The 23,617-nt window shown below is 41.5% G+C and overlaps 1 protein-coding gene across 4 annotated transcripts; it reads left to right on the forward strand.

Moving 5' to 3' along the window:
- The first annotated feature begins 1,080 nt into the window (after positions 1 to 1,080).
- Bs (serum response factor blistered) lies at positions 1,081 to 23,145 on the forward strand. Of its 4 annotated transcripts, XM_076386652.1 has the most exons (5): positions 1,081 to 1,682; positions 6,244 to 6,495; positions 17,279 to 17,384; positions 20,332 to 20,436; positions 20,594 to 23,145. In XM_076386652.1, the coding sequence occupies exons 1-5, from the start codon at positions 1,206 to 1,208 to the stop codon at positions 20,803 to 20,805; spliced, it is 1,152 nt and encodes a 383-aa protein (XP_076242767.1). In that variant the 5' UTR covers positions 1,081 to 1,205; the 3' UTR covers positions 20,806 to 23,145. The 4 variants fall into 4 exon arrangements, with proteins under 4 accessions (XP_076242767.1, XP_076242769.1, XP_076242770.1 ...); XM_076386654.1 differs by lacking the exon at positions 20,332 to 20,436; XM_076386655.1 differs by having other exon boundaries at positions 20,332 to 20,723.
- The last annotated feature ends 472 nt before the right edge of the window (positions 23,146 to 23,617 follow it).

Here is a 23,617-nt window from a genome sequence, read left to right on the forward strand (position 1 = left end):
TTGTTATTGACATAGACTGTAAATTATACTCTCCTTATGTAAGTTACAATATGTTACAGAAACCAGATAGCACATAAAATTCGTACAAATCCCTGGCACTTAAAACGACCAAATTCGCGAATAAAAGAAACAGTCTCGAAACGTTTGCATACATAAAAAACGCAAGCTGACGCGAATACCGTGGTTCCTTTATCCAATATTAGAATCAAATCTACAAAGCTGACAGATTTATCCTACCTAACGCCTAGTACGTTCTACATATACTCGGTTATAAATATTAAAACGTGATTCATGTCAGGACCATGTGGACTTAGGGACGTCCACCAGGATTAACAGTAGCACCTCAAAAATGATGCCTTATTGCAACGAACAAGTTCAGGAGCATATCACAGCGTTCCATATCAACCCTTGTTATCATCCATCGAATAATTCCCACCGAACGGAACCGCGGTATGCGGTCAGCCGAAACGTAAACAAAAGTACCTAAAATCACGAAAGCTCGCATACGGGAGCAAGAAATAGCGGCCCTACACAGAGAAGAACCGCTTATCAACCTTATGTTTTAGCAAGCACGTAGAAATAGGAAGGACATACCGGTAAAAGAGAGGAGGGGGAGGAGAGGCGTGCAGGAAGCGCTACTGTCAGTTGGATTGGTGTTTTGTCGTGGCGCGCCGAGTGATCATTTGAAAAGGAAGGACCACCTCTGTTCACCATATTTGGCAAACTTTCCCTAATATGGTAACGTCTACTTCTAAATATGGCAGCCGGGGACGCCCTCTCGCCGATTCTTGTACCACTCCGCGCGATCTTTCCGAGCCGAATTTCCGACCACCAGAGCCCTTCGAGAAACAACTGCCGCTGGATCGAGGACCACCGTGACCCAAACGATTTTTCCACGGGGAAATTTCGGAGGATCTTCCTATGGAAGAGGCCGCGCCAGTTCGACGGACTACTTTTTCACCGCGTGCCGCGCGAGTGGTGGGGGCGAGGAGTCGCGCAGGGACGCGCGGAGGCACCGCGTTAGCACGTAGGTCAAGTTACGATACTCGGCGCGCATTCAGTTCGCGGGGAGCGCTCGTGCAGTGCGTGTTGTTGTCCCGTGTTCCTCTAGATGGTTGATCACGTGGGAACGATTGCGCCGACTATTCGCGATTCCGTGGCGGAGAAGGGCCGAGGGAAAGGGAATAAATGTGCGCGTGTCCGTGATGGACAACCCTAGCGGCGGAAGAGACAGTCGGTACGCGAGCCTTGGGTACAGCATGGGGATGATAGGCAGCGACGCTGGCTCGGAAATGTACGGCCGACCGTCCACCTCCCAGCTTGCAACTTCTCAAATAAGCCGCGGTGGCGCCACCATGATGGCCGCCGCGGCCGCCGCGGGCGCGCCGAACGCCGGCGTGGGATCCGTGCAGCGGGGCCTGAAGAGGACCGCGTCGGACGTCTGCTACGATGACAGCAACGCGCGGCAGGCGATGTCCCAGCAGCAGGGCATGTCGATGTCCGCGGACTGCGTGCCCGACAACCTGGAGGAGTCGTTCACCAGCCTCGGCCAGCCGAAGAAGTCGCCACCCTCGAACGGGAAGAAGACTAAGGGACGGGTCAAGATTAAAATGGAGTACATCGACAACAAGCTGAGAAGGTACACCACCTTCTCCAAAAGGAAAACCGGGATAATGAAGAAGGTTCGTATCACGACACCTGTCCCGGGATATTTTCATGTAGGCGAGTCTAGCTGCGCCGCGGCCGTCGATCGTGATCGATTGCTGCGATCGGATCAGTGTCCTCTTGCGGCGAGGTGTTGCAGTGCGTTCGAATTTGGTAGACGAGGAGGTTCAGGTGAAGGTGTGAAGGGGTTTGTTGAGGTGGTGATCGTGAAATGTCGGTTTTCTTGATGTCTTGTAACGGGTTTGAAAGTTGGGCTCAAGTTGATCGAGATCACTCGAGGATTAAGTATGATCGTTTTTTAATTGTAAGGTCCTCGAATGCTGCTTGCATAGATCCTTCGACTTAAAGCGATTTGTCTTGTTGTAATTGTCGAGTGCTCGATGAGGTGTGAGTTTTGGGGGTTCTTAAGGTAACTAAGGGTATGTGGTAAAGTTTTATTGTAATCGAAGCTGGTTTCTAGGCATTCGTTACAGGGATGATTTTACCGCCAATTTTAAATATGGTAGGTTAGGTCGCGGGTAATATGTTTATCGGATAAAGTCGTGTCAAATTTGTTTTTTATGATAGTCGACGACTCGTTTTGTTTAACTCACAGTTAGATTCATTTAGGATATTACTATTTATTATTTTCAGAGTATTTTTCATTAATTTTAATAATAACTCGAATATTTCGATTATTCTTGTTATATTACTGAAAAGTTAAGATTCGTCAAATAATTTAACAGTACTGTCATGATTTCTATAATTTCAGCAATATTCAAGAAGAAATTCAAGATTCTACCGATAAAAAACCATTGAGAGAAAGAATTCTCGAAATAAATCAGTATTACCAATACGTATAATACATATATCTATAACTACAAGCAGAGACATTAATTTAGAACTTTTTATTATCCACCGATACGTAATAAAATTAGATTCAATAATAGATTAGAATTAGTTTATAAGTATTATAAGAAGTTTTACGATTATGTATTAATTCATGGGAGATTTAAATTTTGTAAAATCGACATTTCATGCGTACCAACTTAATAGAACAAAAAGCGTACACATTATTGTCCTGTGATCGATGATTGCCCACGAGAAACGCGCGCTTTTGACTCAACGACCGCGCGATTTACGAGTTACAACTGTGCCACCAGTGATGCGTATTTTGCCAGCAACTTATCTGTGTATTTTGGATGAAAATACACTGAGCAACACTGTAATAGGCTGAGCTACACATTTAGTCAGCGGAAGCCTGTAGCAAACATGGTAGTAAATTTCGGGAAATTGTAATATAAGTTTACAAATAGTGCTGCTTTACTTTAGAATAAAACATTTAGCTTATTTATCTTTTGAAAATATTTATAGTGGATTCCACAATGTGAAATTCAAGTCCCATTTCAAGTTAATTTCATTGAGTAGTAATGGCAGAAGTAGCTTTAACTTTGTTTAAATTGATACATTTAATGTTTTAAAGTTTTCTGAGAAATGATGTTCTAATTTTGGCAAAATTTAATTGAATTTACATTAGAAAGTAATATCTAATTGTTGAGTATTTCTTCTTCGTAAAAAACGTGTAATGTTTACGGGGAAAAAATTGAAAAGAGTCTGAAATTTTCTGACATTAAATCGATAATTTTTAACAACAGTTAGATTGTTTTACAGCTGCTTTCTTGATCAAAATGCTGTCGCAGCTAAATCCGTAGAAGAACCTAAAGCAAATTGCATCTTTCATACGAATTTAGAAAACCAAAGATAGATTGTTCCCCTTTTCTGAAGACGGAGTCTCTATAATTAGCCATGTTTTGATACGAAGTTGACATAATTGCTTTACAACAAAACTTAAAAAAACATTAAAAATCATTAAAAAAACATTAAAAATCATAAGTAATTAGTAAAATAATATATTAATATTAACCATATTACCAAATTCATATTTGATTTCTTTAAATATTAATCATAAAATTGTAGTGATAGAATCAGCAGTATCAAAATAATTAATGACGTCATAATCTTAATTAAAGGTTTTAATTGAGAAATGAGATATCAGATGAGAAATCTTTTACTAGTTCAAATGAACTTCGTGAAATACAAAATATTTTCTTCATCATTAAATATGTAAGAGCCTTTTACCATAACATGACAACAGAAGCGCGATTTCACAGCGTTTCATTATGTTTATTCATCTTTACGCCACGGATGCGGTGTTCCCTCAACCAACACATTTTTTGTTAACAAGTTGAACTAGTTAGAATTCTAATTAACCATACAATGTGTTTCCATGCAAACGTAAAAAGCTTGAATTCCATCCGTGGTGTATCCAAGAAGCATTTCAGCGAAGCTTGGTAATCGACGTATCGTTAAAGGTATGATCTCTCGAGGAAAAATGCGCAGCCAGCTTTTCTATTGCGTGCCTCGAATTAATTATTTATAAAAATCGTGCATTAATCATTGCGCAGGCGGCAAGAATTTGCATAAATGTACTCCATATGGATCGCTGAATAAATCAAGCGTTCATGGTACGCGTTTAACGTTTGGAGGTCTAACAGCAGGTACTTGTTACTGCATTTCAGAGATCTTCATATGAATTTGTGTTTCAGATTACGCTTTCTTTTTTTTTCTAGAAGATAAATCTTAAAAGTGAAGGCGTTTGAGAGTGTAATATAATACTTGAAGCTATGTTTGCGAGACTTGTGGAGATGAATCAAATTCGATAGCATTTTTGCACTCACTTCTGTAGTTATTATCATTTTCAAGAGATCTGAGTCTGTCTTGTACAATTTAAAAAAAAATAGCGTTAAAATCATCATTTTGGTAGAATGATAATGATAAATAATTTGTAGGAAAAAGATTAAAGTATCTTACATGAATATTAGTATTATTTTAAAATTACTTTTACACATTCTGTTCTATGTAAAATATGGCAAAATTTTTTTGCCAGAATTATAGACACTTGTTTCTTATCTTGTAAATCTCGACCATTACTGGAATGAGTTAGATGGATGAAATGCTCCACTTACTAGTCATTACCAAATAGTACATAAACCTATCTTTGTAAACTTTTTCTATTACGGTCTCCCACAAAGAATGACCATAAATTCATCAGGATTTATGAGGATTGTAGACTCCTCAGACCCAAAAACTTCCCGCGCATAGTATTCAGATTTTCTCTGTTAACAAGTATCTAATCAAAAGACAACAATATAACGATAGACCCAATCGATAGAAGAAATAAAAAAGAAGAAATCCATTTCTCGAAGCCAGAATTATAGCTGTTGTTCCATGATTTGGGTCCGACAGCGTCAAAATATTAAACTCGTGGGTTTTAACTTCAAAAGTCTACTCTTAAGGAAGGTCTGAATTATGGCTAACCTAACCACTGAACCACGAGAAAGACGAGACATGAGAATAAGAGAAAAAGCAAAATTTCTTAGTGATGTGGAATTACATTAGAAAAATAATCCAATTGATGTGTTTGAACTGTTTTTTATCAACAAGATATTGCCAATATAATGAAAATCATATTGATATAATATATCATACTTTATATGTCATTTAAATCATCATAATTTACTCAGCACCTGACACATTAGCCTAGGTGCACGCGACGGACACTTTTGTCAGTGTAAATAAGGGCCGACTATAGACTGGACAATTCTACTTTTTCTACTTAATGGACAAGTAGACAATTGGTATTGGTTAAAAAGGGACTCTTCGTGACTTATTAGGCCCACAATGTTCTTGTGCGTTTCTTAACTAAAAGTCGACAGATTTTATATACAAACACGATATTCTGTGATGTTGTGGTGGTACTATTTGTCCCTAAGCTACAGGATCACTCTTTATAAAATTCTGTTAAGTTTGTAATCGACTTTTAGCTAGATTTTAATGCGCCTAGGCTACGTTTCGTGTATCAATAGGTCCGAGGATCGAACACAAGTGAACGATCCCTCGATCAGGTCGATACCAAAACGTGGTAGCAATTGTATCCATTAACATGTCCAATACTGATCATTTCATGACATTAAAAGGGGATGAACGATCCCTACGGATGATGTCTTGAGACATCACAGAACAAAGAGAGGAAAAAGATACCTAAATCCTGGGTAGAACTCTCAAAAACGTCCCCTACTGAACATATTAACACGTTCGCTGCCACTGTCGAAGCAATATCGACGTAGCATATAACTTCCTATGCGCCAATCGTGAACAGTGCGTCGACAGAGTGTCGGTAGCCTCTAAAGCTAGGAATTGGTGGCACAAAATACGCCACTAACATTCTCGTGTCAGTGATCTCATAATTGTCATAAGACATCAATCGGTCTGAATCGTTCACACGGATGATACCTTAAGGTTACATTCACAGTGGATGCGTGTCCTAACGAGCAGATGTTCTGACAAATATCCCCGAACTCTTCATCCCCCGAGCAAGCCAGGCATATTCGTCAGAACATCGCAGAACCGAGAAGAACAAGCCGAAAGAAACTATCCCAGTACACCGAAAACGTCCCGTACCGAACGTGTTAATGAACCAATTCCGCCGTATCACTCTGCCAGGACACCACCGTAATTAATCATCGTCTCTGGTTGCAGGCGTACGAGCTGTCGACGCTGACAGGCACGCAGGTGATGCTGTTGGTGGCCAGCGAGACCGGGCACGTGTACACCTTCGCGACACGCAAGCTCCAGCCGATGATAACAAGCGAGGCCGGGAAGGCCCTGATCCAGACCTGCTTGAACAGCCCCGACCCCCCAGCGTCTGGATCGTCCGGCGACCAGAGGATGTCCGCGACCGGGTTCGAGGAGACCGAACTGACGTACAACATAGCCGACGAGGAGCAGAAAGTAAGGCAACTGGTGTATGGCTCGCCTCACGGTGGCTCGCTCCACGGCGGATATCCTGGTGGCGGCCCGACTGGAGGGCCTCCCGGGCATCCGCCACCCCCGCCGCCGCCACCGCCGCCGGGTTCGCAGCACGCGCCACCCTCGCACGCGCAGCACGCGCACCTGATCGCGCATGCACACGCGGGATCGCCGAGCTCGCACCTGGTACCCTGCTCCAGCCCGGGCCCAATGCTCGGCGCTGGACCCTATCAGCAGTCCTGCCCCTCGCCCCTGCCGCCCCATCACGCCGCCTACCATCCCCATATGTCGCACTCGCATCCCCAGCGGTAGTACCACCCCACTCGAACAGGCACTCGCTTGTCCTCCGGCTCGCTACGTGTCTACGACGAGCCATGCCCAAGCCCCACTGCTTGGTGGCTGCCGTCTAGATACCCGTGATCGGTCACCAGGAATCGTGTCCGGTTCACTCAAGAGAACTCGGAGCATTTAATAGGTCCCATGGCTCGCCTCGTGTCTACGACAGGACCCGCCAAGTCCTGCTACTTGGCGGTTGCTGTCTAGGTGCCTGTGATCAGTCAGCGGGAATCGTGTTTGGTTCACTCAAGAGAACTCGGAGCATTTAATAGGTCCCATGGCTCGCCTCGTGTCTACGACAGGACCCGCCAAGTCCTGCTACTTGGCGGTTGCTGTCTAGGTGCCTGTGATCAGTCAGCGGGAATCGTGTTTGGTTCGCTCCAGAGAATGCGGAGCATTTAACAGGTCCCCTGGCTCCTGACAAATATCTTAGGCTCGTGTCTACGACAGGACCCGCCAAGTCCTGCTACTTGGCGATTGCTGTCTAGGTGCCTGTGATCAGTCAGCGGGAATCGTGTTTGGTTCGCTCCAGAGAACGCGGAGCATTTAATAGATACGACCGTCGAACCGAGGTAGATTATGAAAGTCGAGTTTGTTTGCGCTGCAGACTGTCTTGTAATGGCTATTGGCTGCGTGGGTGGGTGGACGAGGTGTAGTGAGATTGTGGGAATAGGTGTCACGGTAGTCGGGAAAGACAGTAGCTCGCTGTGTAAATTTTTGGTTGAGTTTGTGTACCCTGCAAGAGGACCCAGGTGTTAGGGATTTGTGGGGCTTCGTTGAAGGAAGTCGATTATGCAGAATGTGTTTTTTTTATTCTTGTGCAAGATTAAGTATGCATGAATTAAGAATATTTGGATCAAGTGGGTGATGACTAAAGACTGGGCAACCGTTCAAAGCTTTAACACTGGTAAAATAATTCAAGCTTGAATTAGTCATTGGAATGTCACTGTAATCGCTTGATTGGTTCTAAAACAGATCTTCCTAGTAGAGGGGATAAAATTCTCACATTTATCCTAGACATCTGTTTCACATATGTCGCGACAATAACTCAGTCAATTTTCATCTGATTTGCTTCAAATTTTTGGTCGTAGTTTCTAATACTATTCTGCTCAGTTGCACGCATGGAATTTTCAATTGCATAATATATATTTCTATTATTGTATGGAAGCCCATATCTTACGTTTTATGTAAGTTTAACTCGGTGAAAGAACATTTATTCATATATTTCAAGAGATTTACCAGTACAAAAAATCTGTAAAGGCAGATATCGTAACGATTACCGAAATGGCTTTCGCAAACAGTCGAATTTACATTAAGCGTGTTAACACCTGGGTGCCAAGTTATACAAATATCTTAGGCTCGTGGAAAGTCACAATAAACACATTAGGCAGCTGCTCCACTCAAAAGCATTCTTTCGAGGTTACCTCAATTATCATTACACTTCTTCCTGCTCATGTAAGTACGTCTGCCTTATTTGTTAGGTGCTGTTGATTGACTGACAGTTGTCAGATCAAAGTCGTATCAATCTCTGACGCTTCTCTCCTAGTAGAGGTTCAATAGTAATTCTAAACTCCTAGGGACGACTTTCAGAAAGATCTTAGATTCTAGACCTTCGGTGCATAGATAATTAAAATGATATCCTCCACTTTCGTCAGAGAAGCTGGGTCATCTTTTTCAAAAATCTCCAAAATAGTATTCTCTATATCGTGATTCCGTCCAAGACGCCAAGCGTCGCGTCGTTAAACGCCTTGAATCTGGTCTCCACCAATAATATAGAACGTGAAACTTAAGTGACGATTATTCTCCACAAAAAGGTAATTAATCATAAATATAAAACTTCAGTAACTAAAAAAATGTTATAGATTTATTACAGTACAATATCTAGTAAAATCTTTCACTGTTATCTTACACTGAAACAAGACAAAAAATGTTCCAAATTATCCAAATACACAGAAAACTCAATTTCCCATCTTTCTGTAGTTTCTGCCTTTCTCCATAGGTGAGCAGAATTAGCGGTTCTCTTATCTTCTTGAAACTCCAGAAGAATCATTAGCGCATAGAGTGCATATTGTACTGCTCACCGAGTCGCGAACTTATAATGGCTAAATATTATACGAAAACCCTTTTGAACATTGTTCAGCATCGTCACTCGAGTATCACGTTAAGAGCGCCACTGGAACTCGAGCTGCAGAATTCTAGGGTGTTGGTTGCTTTAAAAAGCTAAGCATGCAGGGGATCACGATTCCTCGATGCCTCGTTATCGAGACCACGTGGACGTTAAATCGTGCGTCGCGCAAGCTGAATAACGAATTAGCGCCGGAACTTCCGGGGCGACATCCGACTTTCTTTTCCGGACGAAGAGGTATCGAAATTCTCGATGAGGCGCGTCGCATCCGGTATCCTGACGAAAGTACGGTTATTTTGTTCTCGCGCACGCAGGGAGGAAGATGGATTTCATACGAAGCGCGAATAACGTTAGTTGCGCCTTGGAATTAGTATTCAGAACACTCAGCGCGTTAGTACTTAATATCGCGACGTTTTCGAAACTAAATTAGGTATTATCGACTTCTTCGCATCCTTCGCTGGTATTTATTCAGATCTTAGATCGCTTTCATAGCTACATTAAATAGTATTCCAGTGTTAGTATTTTATTTACTGAAATTCGCTACACGTGCTTCTCTTATAATTTATTTCACAGCATTCTGTAGCTGTTGGAATATCGCAGTTAGCCATTCCACGAAGCCTTTCACTGCTTTATGTTCAGAGCAAACTAGGAAAATTGCAAAGAATGTCAAATACATATTTTTGTATCTTAGAGGAAGAACAGCAGCCAGGATTAGTTGAGTCCGATCCAAACTTCGGAATTTTAGAAAGCAATTGTCGCGAGCTGATGTGTTAGAACGATTTCCCCTAAATTAATTGAAGTGAAATCGAATTCGTCGATGCTAGCACAATTTTCGATACGACAATCAAGGCGATTCGTTGCGACAGGCTTGTCAAGTCCGAGCAATTAACTCCCCTTTCGACGATATCGCGCGTGAAGGTCCCACGGACACCTGTCATCCTTAGGATGGGGTCGACGGTACTTAACATAGCAGGTTTCGGTACTTAACACACGAAGAAAGTCATTCGTGGCCCACAATTGCGCGTTACGGATAGGCCTCTCAGGAAAGTGTCTTCGACGGTGCACGGCGGTCGACGATTGTTCAGGGACGGTGATCGACGCTTGGTAGCCGGGCACGACGGTGTTTTCAATGAAAACCGATCCAGAGCGCGAGAAAACGTATAGCTTGCTCCGTTTACAACGTATAAATCTAGTCCAGTCGACGCGTACTTGTAATGTATACGAGATTCACCGTCCACAGTTCTGATGAACGATCGAGGGATTCTGATGAGATGGATCTACGCTCTTAACGATCATTTCGAAGAAACGATTAACCTTCTAACCCTTTGCAATTTTCAATGGAACTTAAGAGGGGCAACTGAAATGGTTATTGGCTTTTGATGGAACGTCGTGCAATTAGTACGTACTAGGTCATTTGGAGATTGAAATATATTGTGGATTAATGTAAATGAAAGTTTGCGAGATGAACTTCTGGGACCGCCTAATACTAGTAAAGTGAATGTAGAGTTAATTATTATTGAAATGTTTGTGAACAACTTACTGTGATTACTATCTGAGTGTTTATATACATTCAAGTTTGCTATGAATATCTACTACTGAAATTATGAAAACTAAATACAAGTTTGCTTCACCCTTCAAATATTATATCGCATTCTCTACTTCTGATATTTTGTATGTTTTTACGTATTATTGTACAGGATTATTTCATGAATCCTACTAATTACTGTTTTCACATGAGACCAAGTATGGGACATGGAGTGCAAAGGGTTGAATTCATGATCTTTTTGTCCTTTAACAGCATATAAGCTGCGTTTTCTAGACAAATTAAACTGTTGAAGGGTTGAACTTAAAAAAGAAGACTTAGGAGTTCAAATTCTCGGGCTAAAAATATTATAATATTAAATTTAAATTACACTTATGGTACGAAGGTGTTGAGAGCGATCGATCGTCTCAGCAGAGATTACCAGAATAGAATAATTCAAGGAAGGATACAGGTGAAGTTCGAGGAAGACAAATTGACGGCTGGATCTATACGTTAATCGAAGTCCAAAGACTTTATCTACGATATTGTAGGAGTGACGGGCGACGTACCCGTTCGAGTCGCATTGTTTACGAGATAAGACGTTAACAGAGGGCACATATCGATGGAAATATCGTACATCGAACGAAACAGAGAAAGGAGGGGTAGTTTGTTAATTGTAGCTTAGGGTAGTAGCTCATGTGATGAATTACTCGAGGAGCCGCGTATATTATACTCGTATGTGTCCCCCCGTCTTCTTGTTCACTTAAATCGTATTTATAATACTTACGGCGGCGGAACCTTTCTTATTATTTATTTATAGACCTTGTAAATACGTTGTAAAAGTTGATCGATCAACACCGAGCAACGATACTTAAGCAGAACTGAGGCGAACCAAGTCTAGGGACAGCTATTCTATCGAAAGGAACTGGAACCCCATTCAATACTGTCATCTGGCAAATTCATTGAGAAGCCTGCTTAAAATAATTGGTGAATCACTTCAATCTTCGACACATTCAGTAATCCATAGATTTGTTTAAAATTATCATTACACTAATCTGAATCGTATCCCAACACTTCAGTAAAAATCTGCACTGCAATTACTCAAATAATTGCTTAAAATTTACTTGAACAAATTTGTGTATTACTGATTGAAATTGAGAGAGATACTATAAGACACTGCAATAGCATCGTACCGAGAATTCTCCTCTCTTCAGAAGCTAAATTAATAAACTCGTGCTCTAAACTCCAGAAAAATCATCCGATTTCCTCCACTTTTTACATCTCAGAGTTAATCAATTTGGCTTCTCTGGCAGCCCCATTGGATCGGCGCATATGAACCGACCGCCTTAACACAAAAAGTTGGAACAACAGGCTCCTCTGTCTCCACCTTTTTCACTCGACAGTGCCCAACAGCATCATCCGCAAAACTCAGTCCGCATGACTGAAAAAGGAAGTCCAGCTTCACATGCGCCAGCCCAATAACTCACTTTCCCGAATCGTTCGGAAAGGTGATCCCCCAATTACTCTGAGCAGTGCGTCGATCGCTGAACGAGGGGAAAACCAGTCCAGTCGACAATTAAACGTCTAGAGAGCAGCTGGTAGGCTCGGTTCGCTTCGTTTTCGAACCACTCAGCTGTATTCCGCACAATTGTAACAATTGTACCTTGATCGTGGGATTCGCCAGGTCGGAGTTTAAGGAAATATCGAACCGTCCGCGCGAAGCGTTTTCCCTCATTTTCTTCTGTTCCCTAGACCAGAGAGATCCTTGCGCGCGGGGCATCCTTTTTTAATACTCATGTCGTTCAGGTCGAGGCGTTGTTCCGCCTTTCCCTGGGACAAAAAACCACACAACGAAGAAACGAGAAATCGTCGTACGTGGGTGCGAGTCCGAGCCAGTAGACCCGGCGGTGCACGCTTGGCATTGTTGCGCATTGAGTTTATATATAGATATATATATACATAGATATATATATATACACATTGTTGTGCATCGTACATTGTTCCCGTAATGTGTTTTTTTTGTACTGAAAGTGGCATGTGTAGTATTTGTTTGTTTGTTTTTTTTTTTATTTTCTCTTTTTTCGTAGATTAAGTAGCTAGTATTTAAAATACCTTCTTAATTTAATCCCTGGAATCTCCCACTTCCTCCTCCTCCTCATCCCCTCCGCAGGAAGCCTCCGTCCGAGTAGAGAAAACCGTCTCGTCCCATCGCATCACGCATGCTTTAAGTGTGTGTACGTGTTGTGTGTTGTTTGTCTTTTTGTATCGCTTAATTATTAAACAGACAAAAAAAAAAATGGCAGAGTCCAGGTATAATGTATAGGTAGATAGTCGTCGTTAGATAGTAACGCGAGAAATGGAGAAGAGAGGAGTATATGAAGGGAGACCGCATTTTTGAATGGAAATACACGAATTTGTAGCATATGTCTCTCTACCGTCGCACAAAGTACAAATAACGATATATTAATTTACGATTATAATCCCGAGAAGCAATCACGATTGTACGGCTGGGCGCGACCAGTTGATGTATCACATGTGTAAATAGTGTATTTTGTAAAATACTGTGATAATATTTATATTACACGTACCGTACAATATTATCGTTCTTAATGGATACGGTCCCGCACGACTGTGTGTGTTTACGAATCGCCGAGACTCGGTTGGCACGAGGTGCCAGTTGTACGAACAGGTAGGTATAGAACACCCACCTGTTGTGTAGTGGAGATACCATTCGAATTCTATTTAGCAGTGACATTTTTCTATCTCTTTCTATCTATCTCTCTCTCTGTCTGCTGTCTCGTTGCAAATCTGATCTGGCAAGTACATTCGTACGAAGAACGAAATTGACTTTAAACGAATTGCAGAAGGATTAACACATTCGAGGCAGGCTCTGGCTTAAATGACGATCGAATCATTTTGAACGTGGCCTACTCTGCGGTGCGTAAAAGTGAGCAAAGGATTTTAGGTAAACTAGTGGAACTTGAAGAAATTGTTACGGTTATTTTCAGATCTCTGTATTGAGGGTTTCGAACGGTTTAAATGGCTTGAAGGAAATAAAGTACACAGATTATCGGTCAACTAGTTTGATAGTTAGCGCACGGTAGGAAAAAGTGGTTTTAAAGAATTTTCACCATTAACGATTCGCTGAATTTCGTTTCATTGCTGCCACTAGCGAGATCCTTTCAAGGCTCTCGTTTTTCAGCCGTGCGTGAGTGTATTTCCCACGATTAGTCTAAAGAAGCTCGTTTAGCACAGATATTTGTTAATTTGTGTAGTTAGAGAACCGTTTCCCTGGTGTAGATAACGTAATGGCAGCGGCCGAAAGGAAGATGAAAATAATCGCTAATGCGTCAGAGTCGCTGCTTATTTTAGGAAATTCTTTTACCAGCTCGTTATCCTAAACATCGAAGAGAGGAAGGCCAACCGAAGTGCGATATATAACTTTGCCAGAGACGTAATTACGCTGTTTAACAACGAATTTCGATGGATTATATAAACAAAATATATACTAACTCTATAAATGCTGCAATCAGTGACGCAAGAAATTAGAACTAAAAAAAATGAAACACCAACGAACAGCATTCCACTTTGTCATTTACCTTTTCGCAGTGATTTACAAGGTAGGTCTCTCTGGGCTAACGCACAGTGCTCTACACCTGCAGATTATAAGAAATTCTTTAGAACCCTAGGATACTTGTACTCTAATGGACTCATCAGCCTCGCCTCAGCTTTTCAGCCATAAGGTTCACCTATGATCTTACCCCCTTTAACAATGAAACGGACCACAAAGATAAGAGCCAAACTAACTTACGAAAACTATATCTTAAAATCCTGTCCACTATACCCTCTCTTTACCCAAAGAAGCGTACCAGCATAGGACCCCTAACCAGAAGATATCAGGAGACCTCCAATCCGCAGCAATACTGAAAGAATAAAGAATAACACACCGCCAGGTTCTTATCAATACTAAAAATCCTCAAAGCAGGAGAAACACCATCCGTGGATGGTTGGTATCGCACTCGCGTCTTCGGATCGACAATCAGGCACCCCATTAGGCCAGGAACACACTTGAAAGCTCTCCCCTCTTCGCTTCTCCTGCGGTTTCGTACAGCTCGTATCGTGGATCAGTTGCGGCGGGGGTTCGAAGGCATGATTTACGATCTAACGACTTAACGATTATGATGCATTTCGCTAAGGAGGCACCCTGGTGAATCGCGCACGAGGAAACGAAGAGAACGAAGACGGCGGCGGCAAGAAGCCAGCCAGGGCGGAAGAGAGAAGGGCAGCAAACAGGTGGGGGGGAGGGCTGAAAGGGAAGGGAAAGAGAAAGAAGGCGGGGAGATGGAGATGGAAACAGAGAGAGAGGGAGAAAGAGAAAAAGAGCGAGGGGAAGAGAGAGAGAGAGAGAGAGAAGGTATGGAAGGTGGAAGCAGAATACCATATACGGTCACCTTTGTCAAAGCCTGGTTGTCGCCATATACAGGCAATGTTCGCGATGGCAGATACTTATATAGAGTCCAACTTAAGAATCAGGAATGCCGGTTTTTGTCGCGCCTTCTATACACACCCGTGGTAATGGGGGGTACAAATGCGACTCGGAAGTGATTGCCGACAACGCCTGCCGCTGACTCTCGCAGCCCTCCATGCTTTCAGAGATCCTTTGCCAAGTAGTAGTCTTGATGAAAGTCGAGCTTGCGACGTGGAGATCCGAGCATCGCGGAAAGTCTTCCCTCTGCGCCTCGAGGCCGAGGGACACCACGTTTTTCTAGTCTTCAGCCGTCCTGGATACAAATGGATTGCAGCTTTGGAGCCTGAGGCCACGCGGAGTCCTCGAAACTGGAGTACTTCCTTTAAGCTAGCTTTGGAGTTCCAAATTTAACAACCTTCCTAAACTCAACCTCAAGTACAGTTCCATTCCTCGGGGTCCCTAATCCTCAGGAACGTTCAAAGCCATTCTCGGACCCTTGGATCTGAGACTAATACAAATTACACAATACTAAATCACTTAGAACCAGGGGAATCTCAACGACCACAATGGCACCTGGCTCTGTCTGGATCCACTACTCTTATAGAATTCTTCCCAGTCCTTAGAACCGTAGAGCACTATGGAAAGGAACCAGAGCGAGACAGAGGATCAACATCCGCAGATTGAACCTCGAGGTTCACAGTGGTACCTCCTTCCGCGGTACCAAGCTCACGTCAATCTGGCATAACCGCGCGATCCATCGAAAGAGGACCTCCTTCCTAATCTCCGTGGGCAGCGGCGCGATTTGCTTTCTCTCGGATGCAAACGCGATCGGCGTCCTGACGACACGTATACGTGTCCCTAACGAGAGGAGTCGAAATCCATGTAGAAACGCATAGGTCTCTCCCCGTACGGTACGCTGACGGAGAAAAAGTCTGGTCGGTGGTGGCGGTCGGGGGAGAGAAAGTCACCTGGGGAAACCGTCGTAGTCCTGCGTAAATTTGTGAGAATCTGCCGTGGAAGCGCGGTGTACGAGTTCAGGCCGCCGCGGATGGCCATATAAGGCGCGCGAACAAGCTCGCGCATCTCTCCCTGCTAGGTGGGTAGGTAGGTAAGTTGGTTCGTCGGTTGTTTCGTCGCTTGCTTAGTTGCTCGCTAGGCTCGCTGATTGATTGGTTAGCTGGCGGTTTGATTGGCTCGCCGATATTATTACCGAGGCGTTATCTGCGATTTACAGGCTGGACCAGGCGGTCTTCTCCCCTCTGGCTCGTTTCCCGACCGCCACTCGTTAAGGTCCTGGAATCCACCGCTCCCGTTACAGTTCTGGTACATCTTTGTAACATCACTTATGACGCGATGTTTTACTCGACTCGATTCCCTCGCTCTCTGGAACATGGACACTATACTGTCCAACTACGGAGAAAGGCAGTAGCTGCAGAAAAATGTGAAATCGAGGTTTTTGCATTTTTGGATATTTTGGAACATTTTATGCCTTGCTTCAGTGGAAAAAAGGAGTAACTTATTTTTAGGAGATTCTGCTTTTTCCATACTTGGACAGTGTACGTGTCTCGTGAGAAGTCCCCTGGAAGGCATTGCTTGTAATGCTTTCTAGGTGACTTCTCATGAGAAACATGCAGTATCTCTGTCCCTGCGTTCAGGTGTTAGGAATTGACATTTGCTGAGCTGCTAACGAAGCAACTTCTGCAAGGATGATTCATAAATTTCGTATCGAAGAGACTCGTTCTCTAGGGAAACTCGATACGTGCGAAATGAAAATCTGATTCATGCAGGCCTCTGATTAGCCATGCGCTCACGTAGGTAGACAGCTGAGTGGCTAAACTGATTACTCTTCGCAGCTTGGGAAGCTAATAATTGTACGTGGAAACGCAAGAAATCAACGAGTTTTTTCGCCGAGCGATCTTTCGTGTGTGAAAATACACGAGCCGATTATTGCGCCGTTCTTGGAACTCTAACTCGTAAATGGAAGACACTTTCAAATCGCTAATATGGAGATGCTTTTGTACTTTGTGCGTCGGTTACGTAACATGTAAACGTAGTGTGCCTATTCTTTTGTTAAATGGTCCTTGTATTTTGTAAGCCTCGCATTCCTTTTTCGATGTAATTTGTAGAAAATAGAAAATGCCTTTTAATTACTTAGGATACCATTTTGGTGAAACGTTAGAGTGACCATTGAATTTTAGTTTACCTTCTTTCTTAAAGACGTTTATCTTGACGTCCATCTTCTTTCTTAATGTGTTTCATAGTAGAATCATTTTACACTTCTCCCATTAACAAGTTATATTCTTGTATTTTCCAGGAAGATGGCACTTCACCGAGATCAGACACCTGCGCCAATGAGAGCGACGGAGATACCAGTGACGGTGATTCTCCCGTTTCGAAGGATCTCCCAAAAAATCATTCGGGTAAGTGACAACCCTTGGAAGCAACGAAAGTTCTTCCTAGATAGAGTTTCTTATTTTTAGAAGTGATAAGACATTTTAGGTAGATTATTAATCAAATAAAAAATTAAAATATGTAGTAACGAATGCAGTAGATATAAGGTAGTTGTATTTACCATACAATAGAACAATATTTTAATAGACAGGCAAAACTTTAACAGGCACAATACTTTATAGGTGTTAAATAACATATTTTCACTTATGACGTCAGTATCATTAATCTATTTTAAGGAATTTCTTCTTACGCTTTCTCTAGTTTCTTACATTTTCTTTTGACCAACTTACTCTCACTGATATCGTTCACAAGACAAAAGTATGCGTGGATTAGACTTACAGAAACGTATTTCTCGTTGTAAGCTCGTCACCAATGAATCGTAACTTTCAAGTGAAATCTGCTTAAGTATCCTAAAAATCAAGGAGTATTATATTCTATTTCCACTTGATTCTATCTCGTCGCAATAAAATTGATTTCTCCACTTGTCATAATGTTAATATATCCTCGTTATAGGATCGTAACTCGTTACGAGCATACAGGCACTGTCTCGAGGGCACTACTCTTCCAAAAAGGAAATAGTTTCTTTTTCAATTGATACAAAAATCGACTGCTTCAACAATAATATTTTATTATTAAATCTGTGTTATAAAATATTTTCAATTTTTCTGAATGTTTCTAGTAGACATATATCCAAATAGTTATAGTATTTTCCTAGACAAGATCCTATATCTCTCCTCAACCACCCTTTTTCGTTGACTGAAGACCATTCACCAAACAGTTCCTTATATAAAAAATATAAAAAACAAAATCGATTTTTATCAAGATGAAAATAAATTCCCACTTAAATGCTGCCAATTAATTTTTATCTGATCAGAATGAAGAGTGAACGAAAATAGGCGAATAACTCGAAGAAATAAAGGGCACAGCGACGAGTTTATATCAAGAACAGTGGGCCGAGAAAAACGAAATAATCGCAGCTGCGTGCAAGCAGCAATTAGCGAATTTCCTCGTGGGCGTGCCACGAGTCGCGAGATCGCGGGTAGCGAAGCGGTAAAAGCCGGCGTGGAAAATCGTTAGAGGCTAAGGTAGCCTAGCAAACGTGTGCAATCCAATCAGTCAGGTAGGTCGGTAGACAGAGAGGAGCGTAGAAACGGGAGAATGGTATCAGAGAGGTAAACGCGTGATGCGGTACGGGGAGGGAGCGAGCGAGATGGGACGATACGGGGAGGGGGAGAAGATAAAGGAAAGAGGACACTTAAAATGCGAAAAGTGTGCGAGCGATGACGAGGTTATCCGTGTAGGGGAGTACATAAGGAGTTGTACGGGCCGCGATGACCAAACTAAGACAACGACGCGATGCCTAACTGGGAAGTAAGATCCGGTCGAAAGCTGCGCTCCGATGCAGGTGTACACATAAATATCGATGCTAATATATGGAGTGGATGCCATCCGACTTACCGATCGCCAGCATGACGTACGGTTTTTTTTTTTTTTCGCCTTTCCATTGTTCCCCGCGGCAAACTGTCTCCCCCGGAATTTTGATAACTCCGACACCGTTGATATCCAACCTCGATCACTGGCCCTCACCCCTTGGTCATGTCTCGCCTTTCTCTTATTGTAGAATGGATTTTTCTGTGGATTTGGGTAGAAGTTGGAATTATTTTTCAAGTGGAATTCTTGGGTAGGTAATTTTGAAGGAAGTAAGGATTCGGTTGCTGTTTCCTTCGTTTTGGGATCTCTCTAGTTTGGATGAATTGCTGTTCTCTTCTTTTTAAGGATTTGTCTAGTTTCGATAACTTGCTGTTTTCTCCTTTTTGAGAATTTGACTAGTTAAGTAGAATTGTTGTTCTCTTCTTTTTAAAGGCTTGTCTAGCTTCGATAAATTCCTGTTTTCTCTTTATTTGGATTTTTCTTGTTAAGCTGAATTGCTGTTTTCTTCTTTTTAAGGATTTGTCTAGTTCGACTGAATTGCTGTTTTCTTGTCTTTAAGGATTCGTCTAGTTTCGATAAATTGTTGTTTTCTTCTTTATAAAGACTTGTCTAGGTTCCATGAATTGTTGTTTTTTTCTTTTTGAGGAGTTGTCTAATTTTAGATGAATTGCTATTTTCTTCTTTTTAGGGACTTGTCTAGTTTCGATAAACTATTGTTTCCTTCTTTTTAAAGGCTTGAAATCTAATTTCGATAAATTGTTTGATTTGTAGCAAACTCGTCATACGAGCTAGATAATCCAAATATTAATACCCCAAAATATTCAAGACTACAAATCAAATAAAAAATTTGCCACGTCGGGAACAGTATTTGTTAGTAGGTATACTTTAAAAAATTAATTTCTTTTTTGCGTTCAGGTAAAAGCTATTGATATAACAATAGGTACCGCAAACCCCTGCAACAAATAACACATTTGGAATTAGCTCCCACAACTGGAGTCTACCATAAATATTCCTACATAAAAAAATGACTTACTATATCTAATGATACGACTAAAGAAACAAAAAAGACAAGTGCAATAATGTTAACATAAAATTAAGAAAAGTCACTATAATTTCAATCTCTCTAGTCGTACATCCCCCTCAATCCTTTAAGAGTTCATTTTGAGTGAGAATCAAGCATGGCAATTCATCGATAAAAATAAAGTAAAAAATAAAAAACTTGTCACAATGTGTAGAAGTGTTCCAAAGAATTAACAAATAAACATCCTTTTACCAAAATTCACAGTTTCATTAAGCTCTTAAAGGGTGAATAAATAGCCATCGATACTTCGCACATATCTAGCAACCTCAGAAAAAGAAATCCTCATCATTCCCAGAGCATACCACAAGTCATGTTCCCATCACCACCCAGGCTACAATATACCCATAAAACCTCATGTCTACATTCGCCCATCATCTCAAGACGCCACCCATAATTGTCCGCAGGTATAATGTACCAGATGCCGCAGACAGTCATTTACTCGCCGAGTCCAGGGGTTCTACTCGGTATCGGGCAAAACGGTCAACCAGTGCAAATCTCTCAAGAAGGAGGTGAGAAATCCTAACTCCTCCCTAGGCCTAACTCCCCCCCCTCACGTGCCCCTCCAAGCGTCAAACACCGAACCGAGCGATCGTTGAAGGGTAGCCCCTGCGGCTGGGTCCTGTCCTTCCTGTTTCCCAAGTAGAGGTTTTTGGCATTGTTTCGCAGGCACGGTGACCCCAGTCAGCTCGGCCCAGAGCAATCAGCCGTTCATCACGATACCATTGAACGTCGCGATGAGCGCCGCGGGTTTGTCGCTGCCAGTCGGGTCCAGGATGAATCTGTCGCCGTCGCCGCGGTCGCCGACGACAGCCGCGTCGGCGGCGACGTCGGCGTCCAACTGCGAGCTGCCATCGGACCTGAGCAAGGACCGCGAGTGAACAGTGATCGGGAACGCAGTCCTCGACCAGGGCGCTAAGGAGACACAGTCGCTCGGCGACGCAACGAAAGGGTAAACGGACAATCGGGTGGTTTCTTCTCGCCGATGATAGCATACGTTTCGCTTCGAGGGGACGCGGCCTGCCTTCGACCCGTGGACGCCTGTACTCGTTGTTCGATAACATTGAGCCTTGTTGAAATATACTCGTGTGATTTCGGACGCACGTGAATTCTGTTGAGTCCTTGCACCCTGTGGCTGCTCGGCGGAACCTCGGGCTGGGACCTTCTGGGGGCGTTGCTTGATGGGACTGTTTCTTCGGAGGGAGTTTTCTTTTTTAATTCTCTTTTTCAGGGTACGCGTCCACTTGAGAGCAAGACTACTGTGAATTGCTTTCGTGAGTACTCACAGATAGTGTTTTTGGTAGGAAGTATTAGTGTATGGTAAGGTTGCATCTGGAAAAAGTGCAGATTTATATCTTTGCTGTAGATAGGACCACCTGATTTCACGTGCATTTTTGGACCTAGCATTTTATTAGCCAAAGTGGTCGTAATTACTTATCTTTGTTACTAAATATCATTAGTAATTTAAACGATATAAATTGACTATTAAAAAGTCCTCTTTTTCTTCATTTTAAACGTACTTTTTCATTAAAAGAATCGATATCTCTTATTAAGCGATCGACTACTGAATCAACTACCTTAGTAGCTCTCGGTTACTCTCAACGTAAGATCCATAGTAAGTATTTGAGAGTACTTTAGAGAGCAATTTGCGATAGTTTCACTATCAAGTGAACACGTACCCTTAGGGATCAGAATACAACAGCATTCTAAGCTAATTTGATGACTTGAGAAGTGTATCAGACCTCGATGTAGCGTGATGAGGTCTCGTCCAGCGGCAAGTGCTAGTGGAGGGACTTCGATGGGCCCCTGGGTGCAAAGACAATGAATTTTACGCGTGATTCGTTTATGATTTTATGAAATTGCGTGCGTACTATGTTAAATAAGTAGATATGTACGATTCAGGGAGAGGATTTAGGAGATGAGGGGCGTATAATATTTGGTAAAGTGAATGAGAGCAGTTTGTATTGAAGTGGTTTTGGTTGAGTCTCCAGATTCACTAGAAAGCAGAAGATGTACTAATACGTCGGAATTATAAATATCAAAATAATTTTCAAAGTTACTTCTGTGATCAAAATTGGGAGGATGTATGCATGTAATGATAATGATTTTGTATTGTAATTTCTACATGCGGGGAAACAGTATCTTTTTACTCGAGTAAGTGGAAAACACCTGTCAAGACCAGGAATTTCCAAAAGAGAACATAATTCAGCTAGTGAACTCAGAAAATGGTAAGATAATTATTTATTTATAAAAACAACAAGTGGTTCCAACCCTATAAGGTTTCATTGTTCTACCAAACTACCATTAATATTTTTTGCTCGATGTGATGAATATTCTACACCCTTCACGTTTTACACCCTATTCCTCAACAGCCTGTAAAAATACCAACATATACTTTCTGTTGAAGCTGAGATTCCTTATCAGCGCTTAATCGACGTTTGTGCAATACTAGTCGAACGTTTGTCCACTAAACGTTCCACGAAGTAACTTTAACATTATCCTCGTAGTTTTCCATCTCTTGATATATTCATTCTTTATAAAATTATTAATAAAATCAGTCGAATGGAAGTCTTTCTTTTTCAACACGTTAAATGTATTTATTGTTTCGACGCATTAACGTGTAGAAAAAAGCACAAGCAAGTGCAGATTTGTTAAGTGAATTAAAAAAATAATCATAGCAGCATTCTTTTGTAATTAGTACTCTAAAAAAGAGGGGTAACGAAATTTGTTAAACCATTAAATTTGTTCATAATTATCAATCATATTTAAGCATTTTTTATTATTTTTTTTTAGGTATTTTTCTTGATTATTCAGGGTGCTTTTAAAATAAGCTATAGTTGATGCAATCCTTCTTTTAAATAGTAGGAAAAAGTGTTTTGGTATGAAAATGCGATTAGTTTGATTCATGTACACTGAATTTGTATAGAACTTTTTATTTATTCGTTCAATTTGGAACAATAATTCTTTTTAAGATAGTAATTTTTTGGCATATTTGCATTTGAAATAATTGACGATTTACTACTTAAATAAGATAAATTGGTGATAATATTGCCAATTTTAATCAGTCGTTTAAATGGATAACGTTAATCATTCATAAATAGCGATAAGCTCGTACTACTGTCAGTCACGTTGATTTAACAGTATTTTTAACTACACGATATAATCTCTATTTTACACAGTATGGAAATAAATGATCAGCTTGTGATAAAAATAACACGCGAGGAACCTTGTATTTTTTTACAACTTATACCTACGAATATTAATTTGCACACGGATGGTACTATCGATATAAACGAAAAATCAGTCATACTTTGCCAGGTAGAGATTGTTTATAAGTGTAACAGGACTTTTCAAAAATATCTCTTCAAGATAAAAAAAATTGTACTCCGAAAACTGCAATCTTTTTTTAATCGAATTTTATACAGAAAAAATACTCTTATGCGATGTACCTATTCAAAAATAAGATTATAGTCTTTTCCAAAAATTCTTTTTACTCACTCATGTGTTATTGGTATGGTTTAACAGTGCCTTCGTAGAGAATTAAGTATAGAAGGAAATTCGAGAAGGAATTTGAATATTTGTTGATGTAAAAGTAATATAGAAATACATGTAATTCAAACTCTTAGTCTTTCCTACTAGGTAGCACTAGTCACAGGATTGCATCTAGTCATTAAAATGTGCAATGAACTATGA

Source organism: Calliopsis andreniformis, chromosome 10 (assembly GCF_051401765.1).
Source record: "Calliopsis andreniformis isolate RMS-2024a chromosome 10, iyCalAndr_principal, whole genome shotgun sequence".
Taxonomy (NCBI): domain Eukaryota; kingdom Metazoa; phylum Arthropoda; class Insecta; order Hymenoptera; family Andrenidae; genus Calliopsis; species Calliopsis andreniformis.